Below are 16952 nucleotides of genomic sequence, written 5' to 3' on the forward strand. Positions count from 1 at the left end.
AGTAACATCTCCAATAAAGGTATGAGGCCATAAGTAACATCTCCAATAAAGGTCATGAGGCCAGTAGTAACATCCAATAAGGTATGAGGCAGTCAGTAACATCTCCAAATTAAAGGTATGAGGCCAGTAGTAACATCTCCAATAAAGGTATGAGGCCAGTAGTAACATCTCCAATAAAGGTATGAGGCCAGTAGTAATAGCATGAGGCAAACCTACTAGACCGGCATGGGATGGAGACCTCAAAGTTTATTCTCATATCTCATTACTTTGTAACTTTTTTTTTCTCTAAGGAGTGCCCTTTAATTAGAAAAAAAATTGCATTCTAGTCAAGAGCCCTGTGCTTTTTTAAGACATTCAAGCCATACCCGTCTTAAAGCTAATTGGCCGAGACAGCAGTTTAAGGTCGGGGGTCACCTTCTTTTGACCAATCAGAACGGAGCAATTCTAGCACTTCCTCACATCATATTGCACATTTTTCTGGGGAGGGATGATTGAAAAAGGGAATTAAAATAAACCAACCACATAACAAAGATATAGATCTGTTTGTGCCGTCTTGCCAGTTGCTGTGCTGTCTTTCGTTTGTCAAGAAAACAGCACTAACAGATCCAAGACCAGCCTACATAAACTAAACTAATGGGCCAATCTCTAGTCTACCACCCTTAGATCATCCACAGGTTAAATCAGTTGTCAATAATATCTCTCATCATGACTTCTAAAGTTCTCCATCTATATCCTTCACTTCACTTAAGATGTATTTGGCAACAAGTCTGAAAAGGCGAAAGAGACAGACGTTCCTAATTCCAAAAGCCCAATACAGAGTAGAACACCCCACTTTCAACACACTCAGTGTGGCACGCCCTACATATGGAGCTTCCAAGTGGGCCGTGATCTAAGACACTGCATCTCAGTGCTAGAGGCGCACTACAGACAACCTGGTTCGAATCCAGAGACTGATATCACAACCAGCCGTGATTGGGAGTCCCATAGGGCGGCACACAATTGGCCCAGCGTCGTCCGAGTTTGGCCGTCATTGTAAATAAGAATTTGTTCGTAACTGACTTACCTAGTTAAATAAAGGTTACATTTAAAAAATATATATATTTTGACAATCCATCTCTCCTCCCAGGGCTGTGTGACTAGAACAGAACATCCGGGTTAAAGAAGTGATGTGTCATAAGGGCGTTGGCACCTCTAACAGAGGGGAAGTTTCTAGGATTGTGTGCACCCTATTCCCTATTTAATGCACTACTTTGGATCAGGGTCTATAAGGCTCTGGTGAAAAGTAGTACATTAAATAGTGAATAGTTTTGCAACTGAATTGTTTTTAACAAGCGTTACTTATTGGACAAGTCCAGGTCAAGTCCCTCCCTGTTTTAATCAGTTTTCTTCTGTTTGGCCTAATGAACAGGACCCAGCCAGAGACTGCTCAGATGAGTGAACTGGTCTCCTATGAGACCAGTTCAGTTGGTCTCATAGGAGGAGAGCAGTGCGGCATCCACAGGCTCCATACAGGAAGGACAGGTGAAGGACCTCATCAGCCAGGTGTCGATGCAGTCCACGTGGTAGATGTGCAGGCAGGGAAGGAACCGGATGGGGTCGCCGTACTCAAAGTCATTCATGCAGATCGCACACCTGGAGAGAGTGAGGCGCACGACATGATAGATAGCATTTAGTCAAAATTTGGTACAGGTTTCAAATAATGAGAGGCCTACAGCTAACTTACATACATTTGGTAATGGATGAGGGGAGGACYCACTAATATCCTTCTGGGCCATGGCTCAAGATAATATGGCTAGAAATAGGAAATTGCTAGTAAATTAGTGTCTAAATTGGTTGTGCTAGAAGAAAAATGATATGGTTGGTCACAGGGCAGTAAAAGACATACTCACTCTTTGACTTTCTTGTCAGAGGGCTCAGAGCCGGGGTCAAAGATGCCTCTGGGGAGGTGGTGGATGAGGCCAATCCGCTGGGCGATACGGACCTGCTCCTCCTCTGTCAGCTGGCTGGCCAGGCACGTCTGACTGGGGGTGGGGTGGTACACTGGCGCCTGGACACGCTCCTGTATGGCATGTGGGGAGAGGGGTACAGGGTAACCCATGATACAGTCAYCAGGGAGTCTCTGGACCCCCCCAAAATTACATGTGGATCCTCTACTATCTCAGTCAGATTTTATACCATTGACTTGGTGGGGAAATGGACAGAAAGCCTTTATAGAAGTGTTAGTAAGCTAAACCATGCCAGACATTCCCAAATGACAGTTATAGCTTACTAGTGAACCCTACACTTCTGACAGAATAMGAAATGAGCAACAAGATACAAAACACAGACCATGCAACACACTACTAGGTTAACTTAACAACGTGAACAGTTAGTTTACATTGTTATCAATGAATCCCCGGTATAGATGTRATCCATCTCCCCCTGAATTTACCTGGTAAGGCGGTGGAGGCTCCCCTGGAACACTGGCTTCCTGGGACTCGTTGAGGAGAGACAAATCGTCGGCGCCTTGCGAAGACAAACAGTTCCCCATTGAACTGGACCAGCACACACAACCCCCACTACGAACAGGACAGCTARCTAACAGSACAGCAAGATAAGCAACAAAAACAAATATTTGTACGTGTCTTGCTAAATAAGTTGTATTTTTAGCTAGCCTGCTGGGTAGCTAGCGAATAGGAATGAACAGCAGCCCTCCGACGTCGATGCAGAAAAACAATTCTAATCGCTGTGTAACTTGGAAATAAAAGTCAATATCGCTCGAAACAACATGTAAATGCTGTATCTAATTATACCAATACTTAAGTAGCGAACTGTAAATGACACCGATTACAATTTGTGCTATTTGGTTATTCGAACTGACTATATTTTTAGATTAAACCTTTTGATGAATCCATCTTTGTTTTGGCTTTGTTTACAAACTGTATACACAGAAGTGACGTAGCTAGTTAATGGGAAGTTGGTAGATCCGGAAGTTGCCTTTCGAAAGAATGGCGGGTAGGTGGACGAGAAAATGTGCCTAATAAGCAGTAGTGTAAAGTAATTAAGTAAAATACTTTAAGTACTACTTAAGTCGTTTTTTGGGTTTATCAGTACTCTACTATGTATATTTTGACAAATTTTACTCCGCTACATTCCTAAAGAAAATAATGCAATTTTTTACTCCATACATTTTCCCTGACACCCAAAAGTACTCTTTACATTTCGAATGCTTAGCAGGAACAGGAAATGGTCCAATTCAAGACTTATCAAGAGAACATCCCTGGTCATCCCTACTGCCTCTGATCTGGATCTAAGATTTTTAGCTGAGTTACGTTCATAGAAGGAACTCACTCAATTGAAATAAATTCATTAGGCCCTAATCTATGGATTTCACATGACTGGAGAATAGCATCAGATCTGGTAGATATTCCTGCAGTCAACATGCCAATTGCACACTCCCTCAAAACTGCACATTTTTAGATTGGCCTTTTAATGTCCCAGCACAAGGTGCACCTGTGTAATGATCATGCGTTTTAATCAGCTTCTTGAAATGCCACAGCTGTCAGGTGGATAGATTATGTTGGGAAAGGATACATGCTCACTAACAGCAATGTAACAAATGTGTGCACAATTTTAGAGAAAAGCTTTTTGTGCATATGGAACATTTTTGGGATATTTTATTTCAGTTCATGAAACATGGGACTAACACTTGTTGCGTTTATATTTTGTTCAGTATACTTTTGGTACTTAAGTATATTTAAAACCAAATACTTATAGACTTTTACTCAAGTAGTACTTTACTGTGTGGCTTTTGAGTCATTTTCTATTAAGGTATCTTTACTTTTACTCAAGTATGAAATTGGGTACTTTTCCCCCCACTGTAATAAGACTAACAATAGTTATATCCTTCATCATATTAATTTCCAGTCATCATAATGAAGACAACACAGATCCAACAGTCAAGAACATCCTTCACTGTATGGTACCTTTCCACATCAAACTACCTGAACTTGTAATGTAGGTATGAGGTTCCACTATCATCATTTCCATTCTCAGTCATGATCATAAGTAAAGACACAACACAGTCAAGTGCTACAGTCAAGAACATCCTTTTATTCAATCAAGGTGCTGCTCTGCTCAAACTGTGTTTTTCTTCTTATGGAAAAGAAACTGTAATTAACACATGCATTTCACCTATAGAGCTCTGGGGTGTTTCTTATACACAAAGACATGGGATGCATTTAAAATGGCACCCTATTCCCTACACAGTGCACTACTTTTGAACAGGGCCCTATGGGAATAGTGAAAAAGTAGTGCACTATGTAGGGAATAGGGTGCCATTTCAGACAGAGCTACAGGCATGAGTGGGGCTCTTCTGTTCTGAGGGCGTAGGGTCAGGGGTCAAAGGGCGTACTGTCTAGACACCACTAAACAAAAACAAATCTCAAAACGGAACAGAGTTTTTAGAGCCTGGCATTCAAACTACGTTTACTTGAGAGTATGCCTCAAGCCTGGATCATGCTGGCTCTATATGGTGGGTTGTGGTGGTGTCTGGCCAATGGCTAATACTGCTGCTGGCTTCACTAGATAAAACCTCACAATAATAATACAAGAGTTTAGAGTATTTGATACATGACTAGGTGTGTGTGGTGCTGGTAGTATTGCAACCCCCTTTTCTCAGCCAGTAGTTATAAGGTGCTTGTAGCATTTCATTTACAGTCCAAGACTCTCTTATAGAGTTTCCAATGATGGCATACCTGATAGATAGGAACTATGAAAGCAAAAATCCAAATTAAGTCAAAAATAAAAATAAAGGCATAAAATAAAACAAATAAATAAAAAAAATTAAAACTCTTAACTTGTCACAGCAGAACAGAGCCCCCCCCCCCAACAAGGTACCCCTATAATTTCTCTTTACCCCAACATTATTGACCCCCTAAGACCCCATAACGCTAACACCCAGTCCTACCCTACACTGGGCGGCACACACCCCAAAAGCCCATTGGTGTAATTTGTTCACTTACATTAGCTGTTTGAATGGAGAAGCTGAAGAGGATGGGTAATGGTTACAATGTGAAGAAGAGGCAATACAGACAAGAATAACGTGAGCTAACTGCATTCTGCTCAAGACAAAAGTTTCGGCCATTTTTTTTTTTTCAACAACCCCTTCCATCAACGGAAGGGAGGGAGGGGAAAGGAGGGAGAGAGAGGACACAGTTACAGACTACTCCAGTGTCTACGAGAGAACAGATAGACAGAGGAGAGGAGAGCAGGAGACGGAGGGAAGAAGAAAAAAGCCAGAGAGCAAGGGGGAACGAGAACAATTTTTTTTTGCTTTTTCAGTATTTTTTTTCATCATTTATCAATAAAAAGTAAAGAACTAATTCACACCAGTTTCCTTTTGTACTATATATATACGGATTTTGAAAAGGGAAAGGATTTATGGGAAGGTTGATACAATGGAGGGGGATCATTTKTCAGAGGTGGAGGTAGGATGAAGTTACTTACTAAGCACTGATCTAAGGTCAGTTTTGCATATCCCYTCCTAATGGTTCAGGTCAGGATATGGGGTACAGTAAACTGATCCTAGATCTGCACTTAGGGGCACTTCCACCTCTACCGTGAATTATTTCGAATGAAAGGGGAGCGATCTGGATTACAAAATGGAGTCTGTGAACAAAAGGCACTTTTAAGGGACAACCTTTAACTGCTGGGAAACTACACTACAGCACAAGCACTAGTCAAGGTGAATTTACAGGGGAATGAGGGAGAGGGTGGAGAAGGAAGGGGTGGAGGGAAGCTCACTTTGCATAGGCCTACTGTATTTCTATCGTTACSTCATGGTTCTGACAGACTGGCTGGCTCCTCAAATGAAACAAATTCTAAGCTGTCATTTTCCTKTTTTTCCTTGCTCAGACTCGGAGAGAGGAGTATAATAATCTGGGAKAAATCAGAAGAAGTAGYTGTGGGCATTGTTAAGCCTACAGTACAGCTCTCGTCCTATCTAAAGGTTGAACCAAAATGCCTTTTGCTTCACAACCTACTAGAGGAATACAGGAAGGAACAGGAACCCCTCCCTCCACTCAATATTACAAACAGGAGAAGGAATAGAAATAGAGAAGAGGAATAATAAATGCGGTTTCCTAAAGGTAGTCATTATTTTGTTCATTATCATTCATTTTGTAATAGTTTGAATGTACTTTATAGTGTGTAAAAGTGCCGGTTTTTCATTTCACCGGTTTTTCATTTCATGTTCAATTTTTTTTTTAAACGTTTTGTAAGAAATGTATCTTCCTTCAGCCCCTCCAAACATTTTTTATAAACAAATGATTACACGTTAAACATTAAAAAAGAGACAATAAAGGAAAATAAAAACAAATACCCCCAACTTACAAAGACTAGGATATGGCTCTGTTAGTTTAGAGTCCAGGAGCACATCGGACTTGAAACAAATAGATTTTTTTTCTCTTTTCTTCTTAGCTTTCTTAAAAATCTCTAACAGACAAAACACAATGAATCTACCCAATGCATTGCACGTGGCTCAATCGACACATATTTTTCAATAATAATACTTTCCATCAAAAAACAAACACTTTTTTTCTTCAATTTTTCTATTGTCGATTTTGACATGTTTCATCTATTTTGCATCATGGACATTTTTGTTTCGTTTTTGAATGCTGCACTGTAGATGTGGAGGTTGGGTGGGTGCTCATTGAATTGTCATGGTAACAGTGAGGTGCTGTCCATCATGGAATTCTGCTAGCTCAAGAGTTCAGAAAATAACTAAACTGCCAACAAGCTCATTTTAGTCAAGTTTAAAAAGGAGCATATACCATAAATATATATGTATAAGATCTCTCTCTCTCTCTTTATAACATTTTGMGGTCTTCTACAAAGATTCTGTCCTATAGCCAATGGTTTCCATATAGGAAGAAACATCACCATTCTTTGTAGCTTTAGCATATATGTGAACAAAAACATCAACCTGAATTTGAACTAATTGCATGATAGGGGAGTACAGAGGTACTTCCATGAGATTGTTATAGTTGTGATATATGATTTGAGTACATAGAGCTAATTGACTATAAACTCAGAGTGCCTGGGCTGTCAGACAATTCTATCCCTGCACATGGAAGAAACCAACAGCTAGGCAGTCCAGTATTTTGTGAGGTTTGGCTTTTTTTGTTTGAATTATTGTGTCATGATAAAAAAAATATACAATAACAATTTAATAATCACATTTACGATAGAAAAAAAACAAGGTATCTCAAATTAAAAATGACAAAATGTCAAAATGAATGAAAAACCATTATCAAAGGCAGTTTGGAGAAACTCATATATAAAGGCTCACCTTGTGTTTCGAATCGGGGGACGGTGTTAGTAGTGTGCATTTTGATACGGTGGTGTGTCGGTGCGTGTGTTCCTCTGGCGCGCTAGTAATGGACTGTGGTACAGGTGAAGCAAGGCAGGGGTTGTCGCATGTTCCTGTACTGGTGTTGTGAGAGATTTCAGAGATGTCTGTTATTGCAAACAAAGATGATATTTTTTCTGCAAAATAAAAAGCGGATGAAAGAAGAAAAATTTAGGGAAGAAGGTCAAACATAAGCAAAAAAATCCAAGTGAGACAAAACCAAAACCAATCCAGCAAACAAAATGAAATGCAAGAAAACGGCTACAAACAAAAAGAAAGCTAGTTATACATGATGATGTTGATCCTATGCATGTATTATGTTACTGTGAAGGACACACAGACAAAATTTATTGTCAGTGAATAGTTGTGTCTGCCAGACGTGTGGGTTCTGGATACGATGATCTGTGTGTGTGTTGTACGTACTTTGAGTCTGCGTGAGTGCGTGTATGTGTGAGTGCCAGGATGCCAGAGCCACAGCCCATTGCCCCCCCCACACAACTGCCTTCAGCGACCTGCTGTATCGCTCTGTTTCTCCCTTATTGTTTCAGTAGTGCATAGGTGAGGGGACGAAAGAGCGCATAGTGTTGTATGACTGTCTGCTGTCTGTTGTCTGTCTGTCTGTCTGACTGTCTGTATGTCTGTCTGACTGACTGACTGTCTGTTATGCTGTCTGTCTGTCTGTCTGTCTTGACTGTCTGTTATGCTGTCTGACTGACTCACTGTCTGTCTGTCTGTCTCTTAGTCTGTCTGTCCATCTGTGTTACGTCTGTCTGACTGACTGACTGTCTGACTGTTATGTCTGACTGATTGACTGTCTGTTATGTCTGCTGTCTGTCTGTTGTGTTCGCTTTGTGTTCGCTCTCGGCTCATGCTATTGGCTATCGCTCTTCACAAGAGGGTAAGCTAAAACCAGCCATCTAGTGCAGATGGTATCACACCATTGGATGGTGTCCTAGTGTTGGCCAATCAGAAGAAGGGAGGAGGGAGGGATTCAGGGCTGAGCAAATCAAGCGGCATGAGGCCAGTCGGATGTGGTTGTGTGAGGCTGTGGGGTGTTGCCGGGGCAACCCTGGACAGCTGGTTGACAGATGAGAGAGGGAGCAGGGACATAAAGCACCGTCAGGAGGAGAGACTGAAGGATTACAGAATGGGTTATTTTGGGTGGTGACAATGTTTATAGCTATAGCTCAAATTACCAAATTCTGCCAACTATGTTTTTGTGGTCTTTGTTTTACACTGTTGTGTGTGGGTGGATCTCCCAGCCATTGCATGGAGTTTCATTGTGAAAAAAAAATATAAAAACAACAATAAAACGAAATTGGTCAGTTGTCAGGTTGCATATTTTGTTTGCTTTCTGACATGTTTTGTGTTGACATTTCCTCATCTTTCTTCTCCTCTTCTTCCTCGTTCTGTCGTTCGTTCTGAGTCTGTCCACTTCAACCGATCTCTTTTCAGCCTTCTGTATAGGGAGATGGTTGTTCCGGTTCAAATGTTCAAATGGTGGAAATGGGTATTCTTCTAGGGGGTTATTTTCTGTTTTTGTGTTGTTGGTGGTGAGCAAAAATACTTTAGTGTCAGCAGTTTGTTTGTAGTCAGTGTTGGTTTTGTTTTGTGTGTTGTGTTGTTTTTCCATTCCAATTTTCTCATGACACAATTCTAGCGGTTGATTCGGAGGCCTTGTCAGAGGAACCAAGACTGTAGAAGAGAAATAAAATACAGGAAACATCAGGTTCATCTTTGTCATTTGTAACATCACTAAGTTCAACAGTTACACATTTATAAGTAAATAAATGGTTCAGGAAAATAATTGATTAAAAGTTTTTTGTCATGCAAAATAATTAATTAGTAGCCACTAGAGGGCCATCCTTCATAGCAACTTTTCCCTTTACTGAGCTGAGCCTCGATCAAACCCCAATGCCTAGGAACCTTAAGCTGATCATTCCRCACACAGTATGTAAGTAAGTCATTTCAAGACGACAGTTCGTAAAAGTACTACTTTCACGTTGTAGTATTTCAACCGTCAAAGTCTCCAATAAGTACAAAGTTTAGATGTAACATGATTCACAAGACATTCTTTACTGTTTCAAATGARACCATGAAGTCAGCTACTGTAGACCCTGCAGCTACTCCCAGAATCAGGTTTCACAGTTTGATAAGACTCACAGAGGGGCAGAGTTATAGGGCTGGCATTTGACTCTGGGAGCTGGGTTCCAATACTTTGGGGAAATTGTTTCTAGGCTGGATTGAGCTTGCCTGGCACAATTGAAAATATTTCAAATAGTATTTGAACCCAGGTCTGGTGAAGTGGCAGCTCTGCTCAGGCTCCAGACAACATTCCACAGGCCAGGCCAGAGTAGACCCAGGGAAAGGCAGCTAATCGCTGACGGCCCTATAGCTACGCTCTGCTCTCTATTCTGTTACATTCCTATAGGACCCCGGAGAGAAAGTTTCTCTTCCCCCTTTTCCCCTCTCTTTCCTTCCTCCTTTTCCCTTRCCCAGGATCCTTTTGGGCTTCTAACTCCTCCTCTTTTCTCTCCCAACTTCCTCTCTCTTCTCTCTCTCCCCCAATGTAATCCCTGGCAGGACTGACCACTCCCCCTTCTCCTTAACCCCCTTCAAGGCTAAGTTAAACTGCCTATGACATCATGTCTGGTTGCCACGGGCAACCAGACAGTCAGGACGTGACTTCGCCTGTGGAGCACAGAGCTTGAACTAACTCTCTTTCTCTTAACCCCCTCTCTTTCTCTCCCTGCATGACTTGTGTTTAGCCACCAGAGAGCTCCTCAGACCAGTTATACACCGAGTGTAAAAAACATTAGGAACACCTACCCTAATACAGAGTTGCACCCTCCCAGTTCATGACACAAACCGTTGTGCCAGGCACCCAGTACCATACCCCGTTCAAAGACACTTCAATCTCTTGTCTTGCCCATTCACCCGCTGAATGGCACACATACACAATCCATGTGTCAAATGTTTCAAGGCTTGAACATCCTTCTTTAACCTGTCTCCTCCCCTTCATCTACACTGATTGAAGTGGTTTTAACAGGTGACATCAATAAGGGATCATAGCTTTCCCCTGGGTTCACCTGGTCAGTCTATGCCATGGAGAGAGCAGGTGTTCTTTATGTTTTGTATACTCGGTGTATGTCTCTGCTCTCAAACTACACTAGTAAGTCAGTTGAAGGTGTGTGAGTGTGTGTGTGTGTGTGTGTGTGTGTGTGTGTGTGTGTATGGCGACTCCCTCTGTGCCAGGGTTACATCTGTGGATGAGGGAGTGTGTGGGGGAAGAAGGGAGGGTTGAAAGAGATAAGCGAGAGAGGGGAGGTAGAGGAAAGGAAGGGAGAAAGAAGAAGACCCAGAGAGAAGACAGAGAGGCGAGAAGACCAGAAGAGAGGAGCGAGAAGACCCAGAGAGAAAGAAAAGACACACAGAGAGAGATAAGACAGAGAGAGAGAAGACACAGAGAGAGAGAGGACAGGGAGAGAGAGAGAAGAGACCCAGAGAAGAAGACAGAGAGAGCGAGAAGACCCAGAGAGAGAGAAAAGACACACAGAGAGAAAAGACAGAGAAGACACAGAGAGAGAGAGAGAGGACAGAGAGAGAGAGAGAACCCAGAGAGAAGACAGAGAGAGAGAGAAGACACAGAGAGAAAAGACACAGAGAGAAGACCCATAGAGAGAGAGAGGACAGAGAGAGAAAAGACACAGAGAGAAAGAAGACACAAAGAGAGAGAGAGAAGACACAGAGAGAAAAGACACAGAGAGAAGACCCAGAGAGAGAGAGACAGAGAGAGAGAGAGAAGACACAGAGAGAAAAGACACAGAGAGAAAGAAGACACAAAGAGAGAGAGAGAAGACACAGAGAGAGAGAGAGAAGACACAGAGAGCGAGAGAACAGAATAGGAGYAATGCAGATTGTTTCCATGTGTGTCTGTGGGAGGGATAGCTGAGTGGTCTGCAGGCAGGTGCGGTTAGACCCTAATGAGAAAAGTAGTGTAGGTAATGGAYGACAACCCAACACACTGCAGCCCAGTGGCACAACACAGACAGCCAGGGAGACACCACAAGTGGACTGTACTCTGAGGATGGAGTCTGATACGCCAAAACCTCAGCCATCTACAGTATACATGTACACCCCTGAAGTTAATGTTGATGATGTGCAGATTTCTGTGTGTCCTCCGGGTAAGACCACAAGTTTACTGTCGCAAAGACTGCAAACCAATACTGAAAACTAGTCATTTAAAAAAACATGTCTGATTGTTGTGTTTTGTCGTGTTTACAATTGTTTGGCAGAAAATGTGAGATAGTGTGTGGAAGCGGAGAGAGGTGGTAGCTACCTGAGACTGCTGGGGGATGTTCAGAAAGTTGTCCCGTGCTCCGATGCTGACAAACCTGTTGGGAGCTGTGGAGCCTGGCGTGGAGTATGCTACAGAGAGAGAGAGATACACACACCGTCACACACACACATGCACAGTCAAACACATAGTCACACACACATGCATGCGCACACACACATTCACACACACATATTCACACACACACATATTCAAACCCACACATATTCAAACCCACACACACACACAGACAGACATAGCCACACGCATACGCGCGCACTCACACACACACGCACACGCACACACACACAATTGTACAATATGTGCATGTTACTGTGTTATTACTGGATTCTGGGAAATGATGTTTAGAATAAGCTAGAATTAATAAGACTATATTGATAATTGATCAGTCTTGATCATTGATAATACTGCATATAAACTGTAGTCCCAAAGTCTCCTAGATAGACTGGGAAAAATGGAAGCCCTTTATGAGGGTCAGACAGGGATAGATGGGAGCTCTTTARGAGGGTTAGTTACTGTGGGGAAGTGAAGTAAACTGGGCTGAGCCTCCTCCTGTTAGTCCCAGATACACCTTGCAGCCCAGGGCCCTGTGTCTGGATCTGGATCTATAGGGGGAACCAATAGGAAATAAGCTCTATAGTGGGGAACCAATAGGAAATAAGCTCTATAGGGGGAACCAATAGGAAATAAGCTCTATAGGGGGAACTAATAGGAAATAAGCTCTATAGGGGGGAACCAATAGGAAATAAGCTCTATAGGGGGAACTAATAGGAAATAATCTATGGGGGAACCAATAGGAAATAAGCTCTATGGGGGGGAACCAATAGGGAATAAGCTCTATGGGTGGAACCAATAGGAAATAATCATAATTTTTTGTGCTGGCCAATGCTCCATTCTGTTGATAAGGAGCTCCTGTTACTCTGGTGAAGGTACCAAGACCAGAGAAGGGGACCAAATTTAGGGCAGTTGTTGTGCTTACTGGACTCCAATGATAGGCAGCTGAATGACACTGCCATTCTGACCGAGTGAGGGGGGAGGTTGGAGGAGTTTGTAGGAATTCATGTGTGTGTGTGTGTGTGTGTGTTGAAAACTGGGAACAAAATGAATAAGATAATAAAGACAAGGAGGTGGAGGAGGGAGAGAAGAGGTGTAGATTTATTTATATAAAGTATATTATATAAATAAAGTGATACAGATAGGCGATAAACGATAAAAGTGGGGTGGGAAAGTAGGAAAACAGGACGACGAAAGAGACAAAGAAAAATAACAGGAAGTGACCAAAGCAGCTCCGTCCAGTGCCCCCTCTCTCTCGGTGTGCCTCTCCCTCGGCCCGACTCTTCAACGCACCTCGCCCTGCCTGCCTAGAGGAACCAAGCCAGCCAACGGAGGTAAAGCACGCACACCCCACGAGCGACACTCCTTTCTCCCCCCATTTCCCTAATTAGGCCTAGCGGTATATGTTTAATAATGATTGATATTTATTGTTTATGTATGTGATTTTCAAGTTGTTTTTATTTTGTTCTCAATTTTGTTTTATTGTTGTGAGATTTAATGTGGAAGGAAGCAAGGGAATTGTGGGTAAAGTGGGGCATCATGGGTAAAGTGGGGCATCGTGATGTTTTTGGAGTCCACGCCAACTGCCCTAATTTTGTTCCCTTAACAAAGAAAAACAAGAATGAAAGGAAAAAAGAAAGGAAATAAATGAGTATATCAAATTAAGCAAAGAAAAACAAGAAATGAGAGAGGGGTCAATTTAGTCTTCTGTTGTCATAGACAGACCATGCATAGTCTGGGTTGATTAAAAGATAGCAGGTAGCCAGACACTAGGACCTACTCTATAGGACAGAATACAGGGCACTGGTCCCCCCCTACTACTACAAACACTTCAACAAGAAGAAGGGAGAAAAACCTAGCTACACTGCCTCCTGTGGTGCTAGCAGAAACACAGCGAGAGAGAGAGAGAGAGAGGAAAAGAGAGAAAGAAAAGGAAAGTTAGGTGGAAATAGAGAGAGAGAGAAGAGAAGAGAGAGAGAGAGGGAGATTGATAGGATCTCTGGCATAGGCGTGGCAGTCTGCTCTACAGGAGTGGATAGAGTACTGCTCCAGGGAGGACAGTGAGGACTGCAGGGCGCTCAAATCAGAGGAGGCTGGTTGGAGGAAGGATGGAATCAACAGTGTTTTGGCTCTGTTCCATTAATCCATTCCTTTAACTCCTCCCACCAGCCTCCTCTGGTCAGGAGTGAGGAGGTGGTGACTGGGTTGGGACTCTAACCAACTACCCTTGGTTGGGGAGTGGGTTTCTCTACCTAGAGTTAACCTACATGTACTCATTTTAATTTAGGATTTGATATCTCTAGATATTTCAGGGGATCTGAGGCGAAGTGGTTGGAGGTGGGGCGAGAGCGGGGGGGGGGTCACTTACACGGAGATGCGGGCGAGCTGAGTCCGCCGCGTCGGGGGGTGGTGTGATTGGTTTAGAATCGGGCATGGGGAGGGGCACGGGGCGCGCCACTGGGGCGGCGGGGCAGCAGGAAGGAGCCTGGCATTTTGCTCTGGCTGTGACCACCTCCGTTAGGCTGCAGAGACGGCAGACACCACACAGGACAGGGTGAGCACTCAGCACACACACACACCACGGACAGGGTGCACTCAGCACACACACCACCCAGGACAGGGTGAGACTCAGCACACACACCACACAGGACAGGGTGAGCACTCAGCCACACCACCACCCAGGACAGGGTGAACGCTCAGCACACACACCACCCAGGACAGGGTGAGCACTCAGCACACACACCACCCAGGACAGGACACACACACATACGGCTGATGGAAGCACCAGCTAGCCACCAGTCAGTCTCACACAAACACACAGAAACCATGACGACAATGGAAATAAATACTGGAGGACACTAAAGCAGGAAGACAGACAGAATGTGGGAGTTAGACTGGGACATACAGAACTTAAAAAGGGAGGGAAAAATATAGATCTGGGATCTGAGATTGTGGACAATAAGAAGGGTTTGTGTCCTGGTCTAGTGGTAGAATCCAGCAGAGCAGCAAAATAAAATGGCTGAATATTCCACCGTTTTTCTATAGGGGGGCAATCCAGTACAACGGATTGTGTGGAGTGCAAGGGTCTTAGTCCGTTGTGTGAAGTGAAACCCTAACAGTCTGTGTGTGTCCCATGTCCCCTCCACCCCGTCCTCAACCCTCCCTGACCTCTCACCTGTCCCCCGGACTGCCCCGAGCCGTCGGCACAGACGAACTGGACAAACTCCTTGAGCGGGTCCTGGTGGTGGTGGTAGCGGATGGTGGGGTGAGTGAAGTAGGGACTGGACTGCTGGATGATGGAGGAGGAGGGGAAGTGGAGAGCTGACGCTGAGGCACGGGGACTCCCTGAGAGAGAGGGAGGAGAGGGGGAAGAGTGAGAGCGTGAGAAGGGACAGAGGGAGAGGTAGGCAGAGGGAGGAGAGTTAGTTGGGTCCATGTAATCCACTCCAGACACAATTCATATAACACATTTAGAAAAGACAAGAAACACAAACGTGACACAAACTAGACAGAATAGAGTAACTGATGTAATCTAACACATTAGACTGAATAGAGTAACTGATGTAATCCAACACATTAGACTGAAATAGAGTAACTGATGTAATCCAAACATTAGACTGAATAGAGTAACTGATGTAATCCAACACATTAGACTGAATAGAGTAATTGATGTAATCCAACACACTAGACTGAATAGAGTAACTGATGTAATCCAACACATTAGACTGAATAGAGTACCTGATGTAATCCAACACATTAAACTGAATAGAGTAACTGATGTAATCAACAACATTAGACTGAATAGAGTAACTGATGTAATCCAACACATTAGACTGAATAGAGTAACTGATGTAATCCAACACATTAGACTGAATAGAGTAATTGATGTAATCCAACACACTAGACTGAATAGAGTAACTGATGTAATCCAACACATTAGACTGAATAGAGTAACTGATGTAATCCAACACATAGACTGAATAGAGTAACTGATGTAATCCAACACATTAGACTGAATAGAGTAACTGATGTAATCCAACACATTAGACTGAATAGAGTAACTGATGTAATCCAACACATTAGACTGAATAGAGTAACTGATGTAATCCAACACATAGACTGAATAGAGTAACTGATGTAATCCAACACACTAGACTGAATAGAGTAACTGATGTAATCCAACACACTAGACTGAATAGAGTAACTGATGTAATCCAACACATTAGACTGAATAGAGTAATTGATTAATCCAACACATTAGACTGAATAGAGTAACTGATGTAATCCAACACATTAGACTGAATAGAGTAACTGATGTAATCCAACACATTAGACTGAATAGAGTAACTGATGTAATCCAAACAATTAGACTGAATAGAGTAACTGATGTAATCAACACATTAGACTGAATAGAGTAACTGATGTAATCCAACACACTAGACTGAATAGAGTAACTGATGTAATCCAACACATTAGACTGAATAGAGTAAACTGATGAATCCAACACATTAGACTGAATAGAGTAACTGATGTAATCCAACACATTAGACTGAATAGAGTAACTGATGTAATCAACACATTAGACTGAATAGAGTAACTGATGTAATCCAACACATTGACTAATAGAGTAACTGATGTAATCAACACATTAGACTGAATAGAGTAACTGATGTAATCCAACACATTAGACTGAATAGGAGTAACTGATGTAATCCAACACATTAGACTGAATAGAGTAACTGATGTAATCCAACACATTAGACTGAATAGAGTAATGATGTAATCCAACACACTAGACTGAATAGAGTAACTGATGTAATCCAACACACTAGACTGATAGAGTAACTGATGTAATCCAACACACTAGACTGAATAGAGTAACTGATGTAATCCAACACATTAGACTGAATAGAGTAACTGATGTAATCCAACACAATTAGACTGAATAGAGTAACGATGTAATCCAACACATTAGACTGAATAGAGTAACTGATTAATCCAACACATTAGACTGAATAGAGTAACTGATGTAATCCAACACATTAGACTGAATAGAGTAACTGATGTAATCCAACACATTAGACTGAATAGAGTAACTGATGTAATCCTAACACATTAGACTTGAAATAGAAACTATGTAATTCCAACACA

General features: G+C 42.5%; 1 protein-coding gene, 2 long non-coding RNA genes and 1 pseudogene across 4 annotated transcripts; 2 read left to right on the top strand and 2 right to left on the bottom strand.

Annotated features, from left to right (window-relative positions):
- LOC139025652 (uncharacterized) lies at positions 1 to 202 on the top strand. 2 transcript variants are annotated; one of them, XR_011477266.1, is made up of 2 exons: positions 1 to 51; positions 116 to 202. It is a non-coding gene; the product is annotated as an uncharacterized lncRNA (long non-coding RNA). The 2 variants fall into 2 exon arrangements; XR_011477267.1 differs by having other exon boundaries at positions 1 to 19.
- Positions 203 to 809: 607 nt separating this feature from the next.
- Positions 810 to 2935, bottom strand: rnf11a (ring finger protein 11a). Its single transcript, XM_024142208.2, has 3 exons — positions 2432 to 2935; positions 1890 to 2059; positions 810 to 1632 (listed from the first exon to the last, which is right to left on the bottom strand). Exons 1-3 carry the CDS (start codon positions 2528 to 2530, stop codon positions 1461 to 1463), a joined length of 441 nt encoding a protein of 146 aa, XP_023997976.1. The 5' UTR covers positions 2531 to 2935; the 3' UTR covers positions 810 to 1460.
- A 1250-nt stretch (positions 2936 to 4185) lies between these two features.
- LOC139025653 (uncharacterized) lies at positions 4186 to 4824 on the top strand. Its single transcript, XR_011477268.1, has 2 exons — positions 4186 to 4228; positions 4338 to 4824. It is a non-coding gene; the product is annotated as an uncharacterized lncRNA (long non-coding RNA).
- A 2661-nt stretch (positions 4825 to 7485) lies between these two features.
- The window catches only part of LOC112075183 (nuclear factor 1 X-type-like), a 30018-nt pseudogene continuing 20551 nt past the window's right edge, over positions 7486 to 16952 (bottom strand).

Source organism: Salvelinus sp. IW2-2015, unplaced genomic scaffold, assembly GCF_002910315.2.
Source record: "Salvelinus sp. IW2-2015 unplaced genomic scaffold, ASM291031v2 Un_scaffold3019, whole genome shotgun sequence".
NCBI lineage: Eukaryota > Metazoa > Chordata > Actinopteri > Salmoniformes > Salmonidae > Salvelinus > Salvelinus sp. IW2-2015.

What these genes read in the sequence shown, in the direction of transcription:
- rnf11a (XM_024142208.2), bottom strand. Translation starts at nt 2,530, where the DNA reads ATGGGGAACTGTTTGTCTTCGCAAGGCGCCGACGATTTGTCTCTCCTC. An exon ending in AGCCTCCACCGCCTTACCAG is followed by an intron (nt 2,060 to 2,431) that starts GTAAATTCAGGG and finishes CATGCCATACAG; the next exon opens with GAGCGTGTCCAGGCGCCAGT. An exon ending in TCTGACAAGAAAGTCAAAGA is followed by an intron (nt 1,633 to 1,889) that starts GTGAGTATGTCT and finishes CACTCTCTCCAG; the next exon opens with GTGTGCGATCTGCATGAATG.